This window comes from Sturnus vulgaris, chromosome W, assembly GCF_052056855.1.
Source record: "Sturnus vulgaris isolate bStuVul1 chromosome W, bStuVul1.hap1, whole genome shotgun sequence".
In the NCBI taxonomy this organism is placed as follows: domain Eukaryota; kingdom Metazoa; phylum Chordata; class Aves; order Passeriformes; family Sturnidae; genus Sturnus; species Sturnus vulgaris.
In genome coordinates, this window is record NC_142282.1 from 65,864,851 (window position 1) to 65,886,512 (window position 21,662).

At 42.0% G+C, this 21,662-nt stretch overlaps 1 protein-coding gene across 8 annotated transcripts in view; it reads right to left on the reverse strand.

Annotated features, from left to right (window-relative positions):
• Nucleotides 1-21,662, reverse strand: part of LOC148220342 (CBP80/20-dependent translation initiation factor-like) — a 359,880-nt gene that overhangs the window by 123,674 nt on the left and 214,544 nt on the right. For all 8 annotated transcript variants that reach the window (XM_088155618.1, XM_088155619.1, XM_088155616.1 and 5 more), the window contains one exon: nt 21,326-21,402. In XM_088155618.1, the coding sequence (XP_088011744.1) occupies nt 21,326-21,402 (77 nt within the window). The remainder of the gene's footprint in view (nt 1-21,325; nt 21,403-21,662) is intronic.

Here is a 21,662-nt window from a genome sequence, read left to right on the forward strand (position 1 = left end):
ATACTGTGTAGTAACTATAATTAAGATCTTTAATCTGTTATCTTTTGTCTGTTTAATAAATAATTCATTTTTATAAATAGCCCTGATCTGCCATTACTAGAACTTGGGAGCCAGAGTGATTCCTTAAATTTAAACTGTTGCCTAAGTTTGAGGCCAAGGAAGGGCTTTTCTGAACTCCCACTCATCCCATGACAGTTGGGGACCAGGGCACCCCACAACATGCACCCACTGTGGGTTGAGTTGATGGTAACAACCTCGTGCTTGATCAAGGGCAGGAATGTAGGTGTACAGATGACAGCTTGGGGTGACATGCCAAGCTTAGGAAACCAGATCACATAGGAATGCAGAGGCACTTTCCAACCCAGGCTTTTAGGTTGTGATGCTGAAGGGAGGAACAGATGAAGCTTGAATCACACAGCAACATCTCCAAGAAAAGCAAGAATTCACCCCATAAAAAATGCTGCAGTTACTGGGAAATCCTTCTTCTGTCCCTCTCTGCACATCCTTTGGTGTAAGGACACAGTGCCTTGTGGGGAACCCTACTTCAGCTACAAGAAAAAGTATCTAGATAGCACAATAGTTTCTAATGTATTGACTCCATTTAACATTAATTAATTATTTTCACTTCAAAGGCCAAATTCCAATTCAGCTCAAAACTCCTCCTGACTTCAATGGGATCAGGGATTTGGCCATTGGTCAATGTGGAAACTAAAGAGACATTCAGAGTCACAAAAAAACTGCAGAAGTATTAAAAAGCAAGGGGAGACAGTCATGGTTACCAAGCTGGAAAAATGATGGTATTGTTTCTGCTATCATTCCTCCACCTATTTTAAAATTTAATTAACTAAGTAAGATACCTTTCAACAGAATTTATATCTGAGAGGAATGTTGAATTTGTCTTTACAAATGAGTTGTGGATCAGCCTGTAGATAAGGCTAGGACTGAGAGATAAAAGAAACAATGGGATGGATTCCACTGATTGATGAATGGAAAGAGATATTTGCCTTTACAAACAAACTGTAGGGCTGCTGATAAATGAAATTGGATATCGAAAGATGAAAGAAGCAACGGGGGGGAAACTATGAATTCTGTAAGAATTAAAAATTAAAAGGGAGGGTTATACATTAGAGGGGAATTTCAGGTATCAGGCGTTCTGGCAAGTCTGTGCCTCTCAAGTACCTCAGCCAATGGGGAAAGAGAGAGGGAAATGCGGCCGGGAAAATAGGATAAAAAGGAGGCTGTGTCCTCCAAAAATTTGAGAGATCCCAGGGGAATGTCCCATGGCCTCTCCCTTTATTCGAATAAAGCAAAAAGGACTCCTCTGTCTCCTTTTTGGACATAAACCTCTGGTATTTGTGGATTAATTTTCCTGACAGAGATAAAGTGGAGTCCTGAGGCAGGAGAAAGGTCTCTTAGCCCAGTCACCCTGACTAAGCAATTCTTATCTAGGCAATAGCTCTCCAGGGTGGCCTTGTGGGGGGCGTCCTGCTCCCTCCACAGCTGGAGCTCCTCAAAGTGTAAATTCCTGGAGAATCATTTCCTTAACATCATGAAGTCCAAACATTAAGAAAAGGAGAGCACTGCTGGGAAGCAGCATTTCATGTATACCCTGTTCTCATACTTTTGGAGTCCATTACTGGTCACCAAGCCAGGTGATCTGGTGTGACCCATCACAGCTCTCCTGCTCTTACTGAGCTCCCAACCAGCTCCAGCACGCCACTTGTACATCTAATTGCAAATTAAAAACTCCTGCCCCTCTGCTGATGCAAGACAGCATGGAAACCATAAGATACGATCTCCCAACTGGGTGGAGGGATTGCAGTGCAAGGCACTCTGCATACACAGCCAGCAACACACACAGGCAATTACTGCTGCTCAGTTCACATGCTGTAATTCATTAAGCCACAGTAATGCAATCACCCTGCTGAGCCCTTTTAGGAACAAACCACTGAGATATTATTATCTTCTGGGGACCTACAATTCGGAGAAATAATTTAGTCTAGTAACTCCCAGCAATGTTGCAGGCAATCAAACAAAAATAAATTATCACCTGTGTCTAAATTGCCTGTAACCAACCCTTCAGGTGATGTCCTGCAACCGCCAGGTCTGCTTGGGCAGGTGGAACAAGTATCAACTTTTTACTCAGGATTTTCATGCATATGAACACGTAATCCTTGAGGAACTTCATTGTGAAGGACTAGCACTCCAATAAGTTCTTCACCTTGTTCTTTGGGATGGTCACCTTCAGCCAGCACAGCTTTCTTAGTACTATGGTTTAGTTTTAGGTAGTCCTGCAAGGAGCAGGGAGTTGGACTTGATGATACCTATGGGATTCATCCAACTTGAGTTATTTGATGATTCCTTTCTGAGATGCACATTTAGTGCAGTTGTTCCTGAAAACATGGCTTGTCCGTCACTAGTTCAAAGTTCCCAAATCTTAAACAGGACAGTGACTATCATTTTAACAGCATCTCTGCTTAGGTGCTTTCAGCTTCCTAGAAATTTTTTACATTGTTACATTCTAAACACTATGATTTAGCTACATGCTACTATTGCTGCTCATCCTTGCAGGCAAGTATACTACCAGGCTTACTTTTGTCCTTTAAAAAAAATGTTTTGGTCCTGAGTTTCCTCAAGAGAAGAGCTCACCCACAAACATCAGCTTTTCACAGCCACCATTACACTCGCTCAAGTCTGCGTCCTGCTCAGCATGGACAGCTGTGACATCCCCAGTGGACTTGGGATGTTCCCTCTGCACCCCAAAAAGAGAGTCCCTGTGGTGGCTTCAGCAAAACCCCCATCAGCTCCCAGGAGGGCATGGAGAAGACAGGAGCATAAGGAGGAAGATGCAAACCTGATTTCCAGATGCTGCTTCAAGAGTTCAGACTGTTGTCAGAATGATTTTTGCTTTTATATTTCCTTCATATATATTTGTAGCTCTGTAGACTATTTTGTATAGTTATATAGTTCCTAGCTAGCCCCAGTACTTTCCCCTACCTTTTCGCTACCCTGATAGGCAGAAAGACAAAACATATTCCAAGGCTCCTACCCTATCTTGGTTCTTCCTAGCAACCAAGGTTGAGACCAGGTCTTCAAGACATATTTTTATAAACAAAGTTTAGTCCACATCTGAAGGGAGAGGATTTAGAAGGGGCTTGAACTGGGAGGGAATTCCCTCACCACTTGTGCTCCTAATTGGTGATTTTTGTCAATTATGCTAATTTACTAAACTTTTAAAACTGCATTCACCCCATGCAGGGGTGGGCATTTTGGGTGTTTTCCATATCTGCTCCTTGGAGGTTGCCAATAAAGACCAGCCTTTATATTACCTCCTATATTAATATTATCTAGAAAGTGTGTTGTTTCATTTCTAAGTTCATTAAGGCATCAAGACCCACACATTGCTAAACTTAATTTGAATTGGAAATCCTACTAAGAAGGAAAAGAGTGCTTCAACCTTTTCAGTTCCTTTCCTTCTCCTCTCTTTTCTGTTTCAACACCATTTGTTGAGTTCAGTAAATATGTTGCAAGCCATTTAGCTTGATGCTAGTTTTCAGCAAGTACCCAGTTCATCCATAACATTTTGTTTTGTTCCATTTAGGAACAGCGCTTCAGCACTAAAACAACATCTTGATATTGTTACTTTCTTTAATAAACATCCTCTCCTCTCATTGCAAAGCCTTCAGTAAATGGCCCTGAAAGAACAAAAGATATTTCTGCATTGGCTTATTTTCCTTTCTGAAAATCACTATGTTATAGTTTTGATTTGCTAATTTAAATATACTAATTTTCTGTTGTGAGACAGAACCAGGAGCAAAAGAGCAAGGCAGGTTTAAAACTTAAAAGGGTATAAAAAACTTTTTTAACTACACAAAGAGAAAGAAAAAGCAAATTCAGAATAAGATTTTTAGACCACTCTTTTCTTCCCCCTCCCAACCTTCATAACAACAAAACAAACATACAAAAAACTACTTCAGTTAGTTCCTAACTTAAATAGTCTTTTTTTTTTCAGTTCAGAAAGAAAAGTTTTCTCTTGTCAAACTATTAAAACTCCACAAGAAAAGAAAAAAAACAGTTTTTTCGTGGTTTCACTTTCACAATTTGCATCTGTCCGAGAAAGAACTAACAAGTTGTAAAGCTCTTCTCATTTTTACAGCCTTCCTAAAGCTGTGCTTATAAGCCATGTTAAACTCATAAAGTATTACTTTTAAGAATAAACTGTTCTAAAACAAAAGTTCTCTTCATCTCTTTTCTCTCTGTTCATGCTTCATCCTCAGAAAACCGAGATTCCCTTCTGTCCTCGGGACAAAAATTGTCAACACAAGTGCTTTTAGTCATATAATCTATCAAATGGAACACTAACCCCTCATGTCTTTTTTCCCATGGTTTATAGAAATTTTCAATGTAATATCAGTTCATCCTTACAACTTCACAAAAAAATTTTTAGTCATCTTCACAGCATCTCCTCATTCTCCTTCCATCTAAAAAAACTTAGCTCTTTTAATTTTTCCTTCTCACTTGGAAAAGAATTAAAAAGTCTGCAAGTCTCATCTAAGTATTAAAAAAGGTAAAATTTTACACGAGGAAAGCAAGGCTACAATGTTAAAGCTGTACCACAATCTCAAAAACTCAGACCGCATTAAAAAATAAAAGTAGGGGGGAACATCTAAAATCTTAACCTCCCTAGGCTCAGCAGCAGCAGTCACTGCCATAGCCACCCCTCCTCCCTGCCAGAACATATCAGCTCCCCAAACAGGAAGGCCCGGCCCTGCCCCCCTGCCAGGCCCGTAGGCCTGCAGTGGAGCCAGGCTGGGCCAGTGTTACCTGCACTGCTGCCTGAAAAAAAAACAAACTCTTTTCTGAGTTATCTCCTTCAAAATGTGTGTTAACAGAGCAAACTAACTTTCTCCAATTAGTTCCTCAGGCTGTCAATAACTAAACTAACCTTCAATTAGTCCCATCAACTCACAAAAAAAGTTCTCATAAAAAAAACCTTTCTCTAAGTCTGTCCTCCCCAAGTGAAACCAGCACACTCTATTAAACAATGAAAAAGCAAATGTGTCACTACTATACTCTGTAATTATGAACTCGTTTTTATTCACTTGCCCAGCAGGAGAGGTTTGTCCTAGTGATCTCTGGGAACAGGTTTCTAAGGCTTTTTGAAAATTTCACAACCTTAAACCCGACATATTCATGTCAGCTATAAAACACATTCACCTTTGTCTTCACCCAAAACAACTTACAGTCTTAAAATCCAGGGTGAGGACCATTCCTGTGGCAATTTTTATTTGTGAAAGGAGCCTTAGTGCTGTCCATGAAAAGATTGGCAGAGAGCAGCTCTGGAAATAGTGCAACCCTTTAAGACAGCATGAAAATTGCATCAATACTGGCTGTCAGATTAGTGTAAAGAATTTTTAGATAAATACCTTGCATGACACACTCTTGAGTGATGGACAGGCTTCTCTTAGCAATATTTCCAGCCCAAAAACTACCTGTCCCAAAGCAGATGCCTACAAGTATGATCCCAACCTCTTGACTTGCAAATGGGATGTTTGTGGGAACAAGCACAGAGATTTCTTTTGGTCAAGTCCTGCTGAGAATTTGCACAAAATTTGGTCACTGGAAAAATCAGTGCCCAGAACTAAAGTGCCAGGGAAAGGGGAACACAGGAAAAAAGGGGGTGGTGGTAGCACATGTGGAAGAAGATGAAGAAGACTGAAGAAGACCAGTAAATCTTTCCCCAGCAGATCCACTGGTTATAAAAATGAAGCTGGGGAAGAAGAGAAAGAGGTGGAATTTTTAGTTGACACAAGGGCAACATATTCAGTCTTAAATAAAGCTTTAATGCCTGTGGAGGATAAGTATGTAATGGTGAACGAGGCAACTGGCCAAACTGAAAAAGCATACTTCTGTAAGCCTTTAAAGTATAAATATGGAAAACAATGGGGCACTTATAAGTTTCTGTATATGCCCAACTCCCCAGATCCACTTTTGGGGAGGGATTTATTAGCACAATTGCAAGCAACCATTACATTTAAAGAAAATTGTGAGATTACTCTGGAGGTAAATGATCAAAAATATGTCCAAGTGTTAAGTTTAATATTACCAATGATTGAAACTGGAGGAGAAATTAGTGAAGAAATAATGAGCCAAGTATTTCCTGGGGTATGGGTCTTTAATACACCAGGGAGGGCAAAAAATGCACCTCCTATATTAATCAAACTAAAGGAAGGAAAACAGCCAATCAGAGTTAAACAGTATCCTTTAAAAAAGGAAGATAGAGAAGGAATTGGCCCAATAATTGAAAACTTTCTGCAGTTAGGATTGTTAAAAGAGTGTCAATCTGATTTCAACACTCCCATTCTACCTGTTCAAAAACCTGATGGCTCATATCAAATAGTACAAGATCTATGAGCTATCAATAACTGAGGATCTTTACCCTGTAGTGGCCAACCCATATACTCTATTAACATGCTTGACACCAGAACTAACCTGGTTTACCGTTTTAGATTTGAAAGATGCCTTCTTTTGCCTCCCTCTCCATGAAGCCAGCCAGAAAATTTTTGCCTTTGAATGGCAAAACCCTAAGAGAGGGCGCAAAACACAGCTCACCTGGACACGGTTGCCTCAAGGTTTTAAGAACTCGCCAACCTTGTTCGGAGAACAACTTGCAAAGGACCTGGAGACCTGGGAAGCCCCGCCAGGAGAAGGAAGGCTGTTGCAGTAGGTAAATGACCTCCTAATAGCCACCCAGACTGAAGAAGCATGTGTAGCCTGGATGGTAAGCCTCCTAAATTTTCTGGGACTCCAAGGGTACAGTGTATCAAAAAAGAAGGGTCAGGTAGTGAAACAGAAAGTGATCTACCTGGGATATGAGATCACTGCTGGACAATGAACCTTGGGGCACAATCGTAAAGAAGTGATATACCAAACTCCAAAACCTGAGACAATCAAAGAACTGTGAACCTTTTTAGGAATGACAGGGTGGTGCAGATTGAGGATCTATAATTATGGACTACTTGTAAAACCACTGCATGCTCTCATTGCTACTGGGAACAGGGACCTTCAGTGGACAAAAGAGGCCACATGAGCCTTCGAACAACTCAAGAAGGCTCTTATGTCTGCCCCGGCTCTGGGACTGCCAGATGTAAATAAACCATTCTTCCTATTTTCCCATGAAAAACAGGGGATAGTCCTGGGAATACCAGCCCAAGATCTGGGCCCATATCGAAGGGTAGTTGCTTACTTTTCTAAGCAGCTAGACACGGCAGCCAAGGGCTGGCCGGGATGTCTCTGAGCCGTAGCAGCAGTTGTGCTAAACATTCAAAAAGCATGCAAATTCACCTTGGGCCAGAAAATGACTGTACTAGCGTCTCACACAGTGTCCACAGTGCTGGAAATGAAAGGTGGCCATTGGCTTTCCCCACAGATATTCCTGAAATACCAAGCCATTATAGCAGAACAAGATGATGTAGAAATAGTGGTAACTAACATTATCAACCCAGCTTCTTTCCTCAGTGGAAACCAAGGGGAGCCAGTACACCATGACTGCCTGGAAACCATCGAAGCCACCTGTTCCAGCCACCCAGACCTGAAGGACACCCCCCCTTGATGATGCAGAAACCTGGTTCACTGATGGAAGCAACTACGTCATCAGTGGAAAGCGACATGCTGGGTATACAGTCACCACCTACAAAGAGGTAATAGAATCTGGACCTTTACCAGTAGGCACCTCTGCACAAAAGGCTGAGGTAATTGCTCTAACTCGTGCCTTGGAAATGGCAAAAGGAAAGAAAATAAATATTTATACAGACTCAAGATATGCATTTGGGGTTGTACACGCACATGGAGCCATTTGGAAGGAAAGAGGACTGTTGAATTCACGAGGGAAAAACATCAAACATGCACAGGAAATAATACAACTACTAGAAGCGGTTCAGCTTCAGAAAACACACTGGGGAGTAGAGGCCTTGTATAACTACTTAATTGAAAAAATTCTTGCTCAGAAATTATATGCCACTGTCACTCAAGTGACCTGGCAGTGTGATCTTTGCCTCCAGTCTAAACCCAAAAACATCCCCAAACCTAAACTCAGCAAAATTGGAAAAGGTCAGGGGCCTGGGCAACAATGGCAGATTGATTTTTCAGAGCTTCGAAGAAAAGGGGGGTATCGATATTTACTAGTGCTAACAGATACCTTTTCAGGATGGCCAGAGGCTTTCCCCACCAAGACTGCAAAAGCTCAAAAAGTAACAAAAGTATTGTTACACAAAATAATACCATGCTTTGGAGTTCCAGCTATCATGTCCTCAGATAGAGGGCCACATTTTATCTCAAAATAGTGCAGCAGACAAGCCAACATTTGGGCATAAATTGGAAACTCCACATCCCATATCACCCTCAGTCAAGTGGCCAAAATAAATCATTTAACCAAACAACAGATTCTAAGGCTAGGACAGGAAGCTAATTTGCCCTGGCCACAAGCTCTCCCTCTGGCACTGCTGCGGATTTGGACTAAACGTAGAACCAAAGAAAAGTAAAGCCCTTTTGAGATGCTTTATGGGAGACCATATGGGGTCCAAAAGGGAATGTCTACCCAGGCAGGGGAAGAAACACTGACTGCATATATGGTGGCTTTAAGTAAACAACTTAGAAAAATAGAAAAACATGTAGCTGGAACTCAAAGTGTAGGGCTTGATGGACCAGTGCATGACATACAGCCTGGAGATTATGTATATGTTAAGTCTCTTGCAGAAAAAACCTTGAAACCACAGTGGGACGGACCATACCAAATACTTCTCACCACCTTTACTGCAATTAAGATCAAGGAACAGAGTGCTTGGATACACCACACTCGAGTGAAGAAAGCTCCCGAAGCTCCCTGGAAAAAGTAACACCAGGCGATGATGAACTAAAGCTAAAATTCACCTGAGCAAAATTAGTACATTTCAATCAGGAACTTTTAAGAATTTAATCAAGAAAACTTTTCTGTTTGTATAATTGTAATATTGGTTTTAGTTGGTATAAGCTTTGTAGTATCTATTATGATATTTGTTTAGAATTGAAGAATGTTGAAAAGCATAGTAATTTTAACCTCATTGTCAAAGGTGCATGGAAAGGCATCGAGAGACACCCATTGTAATAATTGGCTAGGTAGAGAATCCTTATAGCAAGTAAAAGAATTTACTTTAAATTTTCCAGAAAAGGGGGGAAATGAGACAGGGAATTGAAAAGTAAGGAATAGTTCATCAAAAACCAAGACAATGAGGAATGCCTGATATTTTCTATGCTTGCAAAAATCGGGAGGAGAGGCAGACTGCTTTGTGATAAATGGAGCCAGGACTTGCAAACAGGGTGAGGGGTACAAGGTTACCAGCGATAAGTGATAAATCCAAAACCCTAAACCAGCAAGAACTAATCTCAAGGTCTGGAATGTGCCCAAAGGGCTAAGATGCATGCTCCAAAGACAAAGTTGAAAAGTTCAAGCACAATGACGAGTTTGGAAGTCTTCATCAGAGACCCCCGATGACCCCTGAATTGTGGAAGTGCAAGTGCAAGAGGACTTCTTGGTTCATTTGAATACGAAGTGAGAGTAGGCGGGACAAGGCCGGGCTAGGACATGAATATGTATTAGATGTATTGTGTAATCCTAGGCTTTTAGGGAATAAATGGAGCAGTAGTTTGAAGTTTTGGTGTGCATGCTTTGGGAGGAATTATCCCCGTGCACCTCTGTAAGGGTCGGTCCAAAGTTTCCCTCATTTTTGCCTCTCGACCATCGCAAGGAGATCTCGAGGACCCCCACCCAGGTTGACTCCAAACAATGGTTTCCTGGCCTGGCCAAGATGGATGCTTGCTGAGTGACTGTGTGCTGGTGTATTGTGTTCACTGGACTGTGCTGTCATGGCACCAAACAGAGATTGTGTTGTACCAACTGAGGACTGCACAACCGCACCTGTCTAGTGCAGCACCACACAATGGTCCGTAAATCTTCCCACTTCTTGGCCAGAAGCCACTCGTTTTGGAGAAGGACTATAAAAGAGTGATCCTCTGGAGAAGACCTTTGAGTACTCCCCACGGATGAAGACTCATCTATCGGCTGGCCCATGAGGACGTCCATCTCTTCTGTTGGCAGCTATTTTCCCATCCCCTTCTTTTTCCTTTTTCTTTCTCTATCCTTTGTTTCCTATATCTCTCCCCTCTATCGCAACTGAGTTGTTGGCATTTAATGAAAATGCATTGCTGTTGTTGAATAAACTGATTTTGTCCCCTGCATTTTGCCTGTTTGCACCTCTGAGATCAAACGAACCATCATGACCCCAGTTCTGTATTAATAGCGGATCGTGACAACCTCAGCACTGAATAAATGCATACCTACTTTATAACTCTCATTTCTTGCCAGTTATAGAGTCTTTTCCGCATATCATGGGGCCACAATCACCTGTTGTGCTGTGACGTGACAAGTGAGCTGGGGGAACTGAAATATGGGACAGGACATGTCCGAGGAGAGAGACGATAATAAAACCATGCTTGCTCTTCTGGGCAAGCATGGCTCCCCCATCCTAAAGCACGACTTTAAGTCACTTCTACGATGGGTGTCACACATGTTTCCCAATACCACCCCTTCTTCTATTTATACTCTCTGCTACTGGGACATGAACAGGCAGTGCGTATGCTCCTGGTCAGGGAGGTGATTTTTGAAACATTGAAAAAGCAAGAGCGGTCTCAGGCTGTATCCTCTGCAGATACCGCCGTCCCCCTGCCTCGCTCTGACTCTCCCTGTCTGCTTGAAACTGGCTCTCCTGATACTGGAGAGTGGCCACAGCCGTCAACCCTCCCTCCACCCAGACAAAGGAGGGGAAGTCATTTAGTCTCATGGTTGTCAGGAGCCTATATTGCCGACTGTGGCTCTAGCAGTGAGGAGGAGGGGGTCCCCTTTGACCCCGGGACCAATACATGCAGATGCTGAGCCTGACTTATTCCCTCCTGACCCCCATAAAAACTGGGTGCCATTAAAGAAAAAGGTTCTGAATGAGAGGGATGTTGATATCGCAGCAAAAATAGTCATGCCAGTCATGCTTCATGGCACCAGGGGAAATACCCCATGGTGGGAACCCCTTGGTTATTTGGAAATTAAGGAACTACACTGCATGGCTACAGAATATGGTCTGGGATCTCCCTCCTTTTGCTAAGGTTTTACCGTCTACCTTGCCAACTCATCTTATGACCCCTTATGATTTAAAGGGACTGGAGAACTTGTTATTAACCTCAACTCAGTATGTTATTTTTGATGCTCAGTGGAAAAAGGGGTTAGAGGCTTTGCTTGTGAAATTTGTGGGGCTTGCAAACCAGAGCGGACTGCAGCAAGGCCCAGCCCAGCCGCCACAAGCAGCCTTGGCCGGACTGTCTCCTATCTACAACCCGCCACACCAGGGAGAGCTGGACTGGACCTGGCAACCTCCGACACAGTGACGTTACTTGATTCATCTGTTCATTTGCTTCCCACAGGAGTTTTCGGACCACCGGGGCAATGCATGCATAACACCCCAAATATGCTGGGTACAGCCTATATTAGAACAACACCCCACATGCCAAAGTACCCTGACACTATGTCTTGGTTTGAAAAACAGGTATGGTCTAAGGAAAGGCAAGAGCCCCTTTTCTGCGATGCAGAGTGCAACCCCCCTCCCTTTTAATTATTTTAGGTCCAATTCAGACGCCTTCAGGCAGGAGATATGGGGATAAGAATAACAGTTCTTTACTGGTATCTAACAAGGCAGAAAACAACAACAGCTATAAAAATTGGCAACAGAACAGTCTAGCTCCGCTCCAGTCCCTTCTGGCCTCAGGCCGTCTCCCTGTGCTGTCACCGGTGCTGTGGGGGGCAGGGCAGGTCCCGCGCAGTTGAAGAGGGCTGGGTGATGGCGGCCGCGGCCCAGGGGAGAGAGGGGATGGGGAAAGTTACTCCCCCCTCACCGTGTCGGTCGTGGTGCTCAGCAGAGTGTCCGGAGGTAGTAGGGTGAGCTGGGAGAGCAGCAGAGCGATGTCCAAAGGCAGGGAGCGTGGATCTCAGTGCTGGGATGGCAGGGGAAGATGCCAGAGCGGAGCCCAGGTTGTCTTCCCACTCCACGAGCCAAGCGAGAGAGAGAGAGAGCCCCGCTCCAGACCCCCGTCCCACCTTTCCTTTTCCGGTTCCACCCCCTCCCCCTCCAGCCACCCCCCTACGAGAGAACATTATCTGTCGTTTTAAGGTGTAGCCACAATTACTTAGCATAACAATGGGAGAAAATTCCACTGAAAGAAAAGGGCATAATTCAACCTCCAACACACTAAAAGGACAAAAGATACCACTTGTCAGTGTCATAGACACAGGGGTTGAGTTACTGTTATCTCTCAAGCCAAATGGCCCTCACAATGGGCCCTTGCTGAAATGTCCCAGGCGCTCTCAGGCATCGGGGAAAGCAGCCTTAGTTATCAAAGCAGCCACTTGATACAGGTCAAAGGCCCTGAGAGACACCTCGCCTCAGTCAAACTTCTGTATTACAAGTTGCTTGCCTTTTACTCTATAGTTTTAACAAGTTTTTTATTGTGAAACTTACAGCTATTTTGTAATTAAAGTGTAATCATTCTTCCTTGCCACGTTTAAGTATAGGACCACAAATACAGTAAACAATAGCTTACTCTTTAGAATAAACGGAACCCTTAACTTTGTATTTTTATGCAAGGATCAGTCTTACACACCCACTAACCTAAGCAAGTTACTTGTGTAAAACTCATTCTTATTGTTTTAACCTTCAAAATTTAAATTCCATTACTTTTATTAGGCCAAACTCAAATCTGTCGTACAGGCATTCTTAAAAAAGCTGCAGCAATTGAATTCCTACAGTAAATTCATGTTGCTACTATCTCAATACAGTTGTTTACTTGCATGTTTAACTGCTGTATGGCAAATTTTCAGTAACTTTTTGTAATGATAGAGTCAAAACGAATTACGATTCTGTTAAGGTTAAGTACTGTTAAGAATAAGTATTAGACTAAGCAAAGTTAAATTTAAGTGTTATTCAATGTAAGTTCTATTATTTTAAGTTCTGTTAAGTGCTATTAAGATCAATTCAGCAATATTAACTTAAAATTCTCTTGAGTGTACTTTTATTATATCTAAGTAACATTAAGTTTCAGTGAAATTAGTTTTAGGTTCTGTTAAAATATGTTTGTTTAAATTATAAGATGCAATTATTTTGATATAGACATGAGTAATGTGAAGTTTGCATGGAGCTAACTTCTGTTAAAATCTGTTCATTTAAACTACAAGATACAGTTATTTTTTGTAGACATAAAATGGAACCAATTAGTTAAGCTATTTAGTACATTCTTTTTTACATTTTTGCTTTAATGTCATATATGAATAAATGTCTAAGAAAATATTACCTCAATTTCTTAAGACATTTGCTGCTGATATATTAATAATCCTGATTATGTTGTTAGTCTCATTATGTGAATTCACTGACTTTTTATAATAGGCATTATCCATAAGATATTATTACTTTACTCATTTGCTATTTGTCTATTGTTGCATCTCCCTAGATGTATCGGAAATGGTAGATTCCGTGACCCCTGCAATGTCCTGTGGTCTGGTTCCTCTCCCCTCCTGGCCATACCTAGCTGGCCGAGATACAATTTCTTCCCGCCTCCCCCTTTCAGACCCTTGAAAAGACCTATGCCCCCTGACCTCGCCCTCTTTCCCTCTCTTTCTCTCCCTCTTGTCCTCTTTCCCTCGCTCTTTCACCCTCTCTTTCTCTTTCTATCTCCTGTCTCTCCTGGGGAACCACAAGAAATAAACCCTGCAACCTCCCCAGGGGGAAAGAGCCTCTTTTATTATCTTTTATTTACGTTCATGTGGCAGATCCCGAGGCTTCACCCTAACAGCTGAGCTAGTCAGGACCAAAGGGTGAAGACTCAAAAAGGGTCAAAAGCCACAGTCTATGGTACCATTGACTGTTTAACTGAAGATAAATGACAAAGCTGGCTGCTTTACAAACTTTCATATATCCTTGTATAGCTATCTAAAAGATGAATCATTTTAAGAAACCTTCCTAACTACTATTACTGAGAGGTTTTTAGAATATATTAGGGAGACTCTTTCAGTTACGGCCTGGACTGTGGCCAAGTCCTAGCCTTACCTGGTAGAGAGGTATGTCAACAACCTGGGTGTTTTCTGCATCAAAATTATACTTAAGTCATTTTGACTTGCTGAATTTTGACCTATAATAGCTGGAACTCTTTTTGGATTGTACTTGGAAAATCTTACGTGGGAATGGTTCTCCAAGCCCTCAGTCTAAAATGAGGCTTCCCAATTACTGCAGACTCTGGATGATGGTACAGTATTTAGGGAATTGATAAGGCATTGTTTTAACTAACCATTCTGTCTTTCGTATATTACTAATCACCTGTATTATCTAATTTATTTTTGCTTATTGTGAATTTATTGTTTTGCAACATGGTATTTTTTTGCTTTTTATGTTGCCTTCATGTTAAATAATGAGATACACATGTCATTAAATCAAAAGAAAGGGGGAATATGGCCCCTCAAGAACATTTAAATAGTACAGTATTTATACTAAAAATTTTGAAATTAAATGAAATCAAATTTAATCCCTGGCAGATCAATACTGCTTTGAAGATTTACATGTGCAGAGGCAATTTGTAAAAGTTTCTATGTAAAGATCTTTAATTGAGTGTACAATGAGGAAGCTTAATTGATTTGCTAACCTAGGGAGAAGGTATGCATGTGTTTTATCACCAGCAGGTCCAAAGTAGTTACCTGCTCTCCTGAATAAACATGATTGCCTTAAAAAGGAATGAGGCCCAGAGAAAAGAAAAAATTAGGTAATTGCCATCCAGCCCTGACATTGACCTCTGAAGATTTGTGATTTCACCCTCTGGGGATGCCTGTGAGAAGAACCTCATCAGCATCTGTTTGATCTCTAACAGACTTATGGACTTAGTAGATGGATAAGAAATTGAGTTAAAATAGGCTTATATGTATTAGGCATTATATTATGCATTGTAGTAGTTATTCCTTATATTTTACAGTGTGTGAAAAAATTAATAGACAAGTCACTTAAGTGTATTTTTGGCTGAAAGAAACGAGGGAGATGTGGTAACTTATGATAAATGAGACTGATAATACTGTAGATTTAATCAGCATATGCAGCTTGAAAATGAGGATGCCCTGGCAAGACCAAACAGACCTCTGACTGCAAGAAGATTGAATCAAGTCTGGCTGATGAGAAATAAGATTTTACTAAGTAGAAATGTAAAGTTTGTCTGTGTGATGCTTAACCAGATGATTGTAGTAAAATATTACTAGCTTTCCTGAAATGATATATAAGCACATGTAGTGCTCAGTAAAGTAGGATTCTGATCACCATCCAGTGTCCCTGTCTCACTCTCATCGTAGAGACTGATAGTACTGTAGATTTAATTAGCATATGCAGTTTGATAACCAAGATGCCTTGGCAAGAGCAAACAGAGCTTTGAAGATTACAAGAAGATTGGATCAAGACTGGCCGACAGGAAAGAAGATTTAACTAAGAAGAAATGTAAAGTTTGTCTGTGTAATGTTTAACCCAATGAATGTAGTAAAAAATTACTAGCCTTCCTGAAAATGGTATATAAGCATATGTTGCTCACAGTAAAATTCGGATTCTGATCACGAATCAGTAGTCCCCGTCTCTCTCTCAATCATTGATACTCCATCCTCCCCAAGACACGAGGCTGTGATTCCCTCTGTCATCCTCTCCTGTCCTTGCCCATAGATTGACCACTAAAAGCCTTGTGAGATACTGTAAGAGATGGTCCGGAGTTCCCCTCATTTTGCCTCACGACCGTCACAAGGACAGAGACTAAGACCCCGAGGACCCCCACTCACTTCAGACAGGAGTTCTGATAATTGAATCTGATCTCCCCCAGTGAGAGACACTCGAAATACGTATTCTGTCTCTGACTAGTTAGGGAGGCGTCCATACTCCTTTTTCAGCTTAGATAATTCAGTAGCAGTGTACAGGATTTCTTTAATGGTTATGTGTGAGTCATAATCCTCATCATTGATATAATTGCATTCTGTTTTAATCACAGGTCTCAAGCTAGGGCAGCAGTGTTCCCCACAATTTTTCATCAGAGTTAGTTCTTTTTGAGGGTATATTTGATTAATGCGAACAGTTTCCTTCTCCTCTGTTTCTTTTGGTGAGTCAGCATGCTTTGAATTTTTGGCACGCTCCTCTCTTAGGGCAGTTTGTAACAAATGGTTCTCATTCCTTTCTTCATCTAATTGTTTTTGCAAAATTTCAACAAGGTTTTGTAGGAAGTCTATAATTACTCTTTCTTCACTTCCTTGCTTGAAGCAAGTTTCTATAGCTGCTGTAAGACAAGCTCCCAAAACTGAGCAGAGTATAGTTTTATTTTTGCCCAGTTTAAATTTTGTTTCATGTTGCAAAGAATATATCCTATCAATCACATTTTCGAAATTAAACCAGTTACTGTGCGCCCACTTCCTCCCCTCCTTGAGACAGTTTGGCATTATATTTAGCTAATAGAGCGTAAAATGCAGCTTTATCTGTTGCACAGGGATTTTCAGTCATTTTATGAAGGGATAAGTGAAAACCACTACAAGGAGATATATTACTTAAGTTACACACACAGAGAGAGCTTTCGCTGTGTTTCCCCTTCACTTCCCTATGTGAGTGAAGAGATAGAAGCTGCTTGGGAGGTACTTTTTCAGTGTAAATCTCTGGTTGTCTCTTCACTAAACCAAACAGTCAAAATTCACACAAACAACAAAACAGTCCCGCCTTTTGCACCAAGAGATCTTTTGTGAATTTCTGAAGACAGAGCCATCAAATAAGTGTGGGGATGCTTTACACCTAGGCGTGTGCAGTTGCGGGAAATCCAAAATTGCCCCCCTTGCTTTCTAGACAAGCTCAACCCTTTCGAGGTGGCCAGCTAGGTGCAGCTGAAGCAACCCGTCCTTCCCCTACTACAGACTACACACAACCTTGCATCCCTTTCTGTCTGTCAGAAATCCTGTCTGTGACGCCAATTTAAAATGTCACGATCCGCCAAAACAGGCAGGGGTCGTGATGGTTCGTTTGATCTCGGGGTGCAAAAGACACACAGCAAAGGGACTTCAGTTTACTCAAAGCAGTGCACTTTTATTGAGTGCTAACAACACAGTGATGCAATAGAGGTAAAGGAAACAAAGTAAAGAGAGAAAGAGAGAGAAAGAGAAAGAGAAAGAGAAAGAGAAAGAGAAAGAGAAAGAGAAAGAGAAAGAGAAAGAGAAAGAGGGGTTGGGGGAATAGCTACCAACAGATGGGACAACGTCCTCGTGGTCCTCTGCTAATAGACACGTCTTCCTTCCGTGGGGAGATCTCAAAATTTTTTCCAGTCACCTTTTTATAGTCCTTTTCCAAAGCGAGTGGCATATGGCCAAAAGGTGAGGAGATTTATGGACTATTGTGAGGAGAGAGACCCGTTGCTCAGAGAAGCAGGTGTACAGAACCCACGAGCAGTGCACCATGACAGCACAGCAAGCACCTGCACGATTACTTGGCAGGCATCCACCTTGACTCCTGTCCAAAGCTGACCAGGCCAGAACTCCTGTCTGAAGCGAGTGGGGGTCCTCAGGGTCTTAGTCTCTGTCCTTGCGACAGTCTTGAGGCAAAATGAGGGAAACTCCTGGCCGTCTCTTACAAATACCAGCCAGCATCTACCCACACAAGGATTTCGTTTAGAGTGTTCAGCTTGATTTGACTTTTGAATCCAGCAAGATGTGATTGAATCAATGTGATTATGATGGCACAAACTTTTTAAGACTTCCCCAGCAATCTTTTCCTTCTCTTCAGCAAAACTGTCCCCTTCCATAGGTGACACAGAGCCATTTCAGTACTCTGTTAACTAGAAGACCAAGAAGTAAGTACAAACTCACCTGTCTTAACCTGTTGCAACTCCATATATTTTTTGCAAAGTCTATCTAAACTGAACAAGATTTCTTATCACTCATACAAGGCTGGTGTAAATCTCTGTTCACACATTTTTTAGTCCATGGGGTTTGCCCAGCCAAGCCTTCCATCCCAAAACACATCATACCAGGATGCCATGGGATCTGGAGAAACCCTGTGCAGCACCAAGTTGACTTGCAAGGCTTCAATATATACTTAAGAAACCGTGGTTTTGGGAACTTTTTGAAAAACAAAGGATCAAACTCGGAGCCCACCTGCCCAAGGAGACAGCATTAGAGCACAACTTGTGGTCTGCTATCAGAGAGGCATTGGGTTGGGAACGATCTGAGGAGATGACTTGAGAAATGGGTCTGTTGTGCCCCATTTCCCAGAATATTTTTTTCTTGCAGGAGAGGTCCTGCCACTGCCCAGGAAAACTCCCTCCTTCCCTAGAGTAGTTGCCTATGGGATGTCAAATCAAGTTGCCCTTGGTGATATCTTCATAGGATGTATCTTGTACAGCAGCAAACAGTGGAATAGCATTTGGCACAATAAAACCCTCATTGATGTTTAACACTTGCTCACATGGACATCTATGAAAAATTTGCCTCCCCTGTTTTCCTTCAATAATCTCATCAAATGGTGATGCCCTCCATCACCCTCATCAGGAGGTGACAATTACACCTAATGTGTCTAAGCCAACAGAGAAAACACTGGGTGCAGGATTTCTGCTGGGTGAGGTAGGAAGGGTCATGTCTCCCTGATCTCCTGCCCTGATTATAATCTCTTTGCAGTAGGGACCTCACCACCTCATGTAGGTTTTTACAACACCCTGTGGAACCAAACCTTCCACCATCTGATGCTGATCACTGTTACCAAAAATGTGTCCAACAGACCCACAGTGGTCCTTAACTCGGAAAGTTGAAGACTGTTTTAATAACACCTCTAATTCGCTCTTCATGTCTATCTTATGCAACAAATGAAGCGTGCATCCCATAGAAAAATGACTCATAGAACATGAAATCATATCCTCTATGCAAGGAGAGAGCTATGGTTGCACACCCATAGGGTTGCTTCTCCCCAAGGGAGTGAAAGGTACATGACAGAGACCTCAGGTAGGTGAGCTGTGCTCCACTGTGATGCACTGATAGCATTTCCCAAGGAAAGGTGATGGACAGGAAGCAGAGGCAAGAACTATTTATAGCACAGCTGGACATCAGCATCATTTTGCATGAGAAACAAAAGGTGCTTCACTGGCCCAAGATGTGGCCCCCTCCTAGTCCCAAATGCACCACAGAGACAAGGGGACCTTGAAAACCTCTTGGGTCAAACCACATGGCATGGGGAGAGGAGGGTTGCTGAGATCCCCACCCAAAGTCTACGGGATGGGACCATGACTTTTCTGCTTAATTATTTAAGAGACTGTTGCTTCACTCCAGCTTCCTCTACCTGGGCTTCTTTCCTTTTTTAAATTAAAATTGTTTTTCTGTCTAAGTTTTGACAGCACTGATAAAGACTTAGGCAAGACTGCATACCCTGTGCTCTTTCCATTTTATTTCATTTGTGATTGATTAGGGCTGAAACAATCCCATGTCTACTCCCCCAAATGATGCTGTATCAATTGAGTTTTAAGGCTTTTGTCTCTCCTCCTGGGATATTATCCCAGGACTACTAAGTTTGGGATGCATCTCACCCCTCCATCTTCCAACCCCAGCCCAAGGCAGTTTATTTTGCTCTCTCTCCTTGCCATCTGTGCAGGATGCAGGGATGCCTGGGGGGGGGGGGGGGGGGGGGGGTGAATGCTTCTATCTGCTGATGGTTGATGTAAAGGGACCAAAAAGAAAAAGAAATAGCAATAGCAACAACCATGGCAATGGAAATACACATCTAGTGTGATCCCTCCAACTGGCTGGCTTTTTGGATGGGAGGGAAGAACCAACTGGCAGTTCCATGTCTCTTGTCCAGCCCAGTTTTGGGCAATGGGAGTTCAGGCAGAAGGTATCCTGTCCTCCCGCATAATGCACTCTTCATATGGCAGAGGAAAATCCTCTCAGTGAACTGGGATGGGAGCAGAATCCTCTAACCTCCACTGCAATTTCTTGGAGAGTTCAGCCCAGCACTGTGAGAAAGCCCATTTGGTTTGCTCTTGCAACACAATCAGACATCAGCTTAGTTTTAACCATGTTTTAGTGATCACAAGGCTGCAACCCAGCTGAAACAATACTTTTTTTTTTCCTAAATCACAAGACTAAATTGGCTTTTAAATTGCATACAGAAAAAAGGAGGGAGCCCCAAAGAGGAGAGAAATTAAATTTGCTGCTGAATAACTGCCCTGCCCACAAAAGAATTTTTCTAGGGTGCCTGAGCAAGCTCTTTTCAGCAGTTTTTTTGGTCGCTTGGTAAAATTCAGGAAAACCAAATCATGCACAGAGTTAGCTACATCATGTCTTTTCATGAGTTGCGAAGCAATGGGAAGATTTGAGGACACACTCCAACTACTATTACAGGTGTTTGTAGGACTTCTCTGAAAATCCTCCCTGTGAGGCATCACAGTTCAAACACAGATTTCAGTTGATTCTAGGAGAAAATATTGGCCACTTTTTCTCCTGTTCAATCACATTAACCTTGCAAACTCTTGGTTTTAGAAATGGTAGTCTCAACCACAGCAGAACACATCGGCAGAAATAAAGCTGCATGTACAACTAACTCCCTTATTTCCTGCTTATTTTCACATTTAACCATAGTCAGGACGCCTATCAAGGACTCTATATGCCCTTGTATAATTAAATATGCAATTTACACAATTAAATATCCAATTGACCCAATTAAATTAAGGGTTGAAATCACCATTGCTGTAGGAACTCAGCTGCCTATTTTGCAGACAGGCATCTGAGGGTCTCTGCAGCCCCCTCAACCAAACCATGTCTGCTTTGTAGGCAATCCTGAATGTCAGCAAATTTTGCTTTTCAATAGAAAAAGGGGAACAAGTCCCAGGGACTCAAAGCTTTTACAGATAATACCTTGCCATCATCTGCCTCTTCTAATATAACTGGGAGGATCTGGTTATGCTGGAATAAGTATAAAGAGAAGCTCCTTAAGATATTCCTGGAGCAATATAGCACCTAACCCAGACAAACCAGGGGGATGGACAGACTGTATTTTCAAGACATTAGTGTTCAAATAAGGGTTTATGCATTAACCCAATGCTGGCAGTTGCTAAAGAGTAGTATTGTCCAAAGACACTCCATGAGACAGTGGGAGAAGATGTGCAACAAAGAAAAGTAGATTTAAAAAAAAAACCCAAAAAACATTAAAGAGGTTTAATCTACCTCCGGTCGTTTCGCCTCCTTCTGAACAGTTTTTTGGTGTGAGTGATTTCAGTTTCATGAGGCAACGAATGGTAACCCTGTAAAACAGAGGGAAAAGCAGTGATCAGCTTCAAGAGACAGGAGGCATGAATATGGAAGAGGTCAGAGTAAGACAGAGCTGTACACTTACAAGTGAGTGTGATAAAAGAAACAATTGTCATCCAAACATCCTTACAACATCTCAGACCCTACTGAAGCAGGACTGGAAATCCACAGACTTGTACCCTCTCAGGGCTGTTGCAATGAACAGATGAAGTTATCTGCAATTTCTATATGGGTGAAACCACATGGGGCAAAT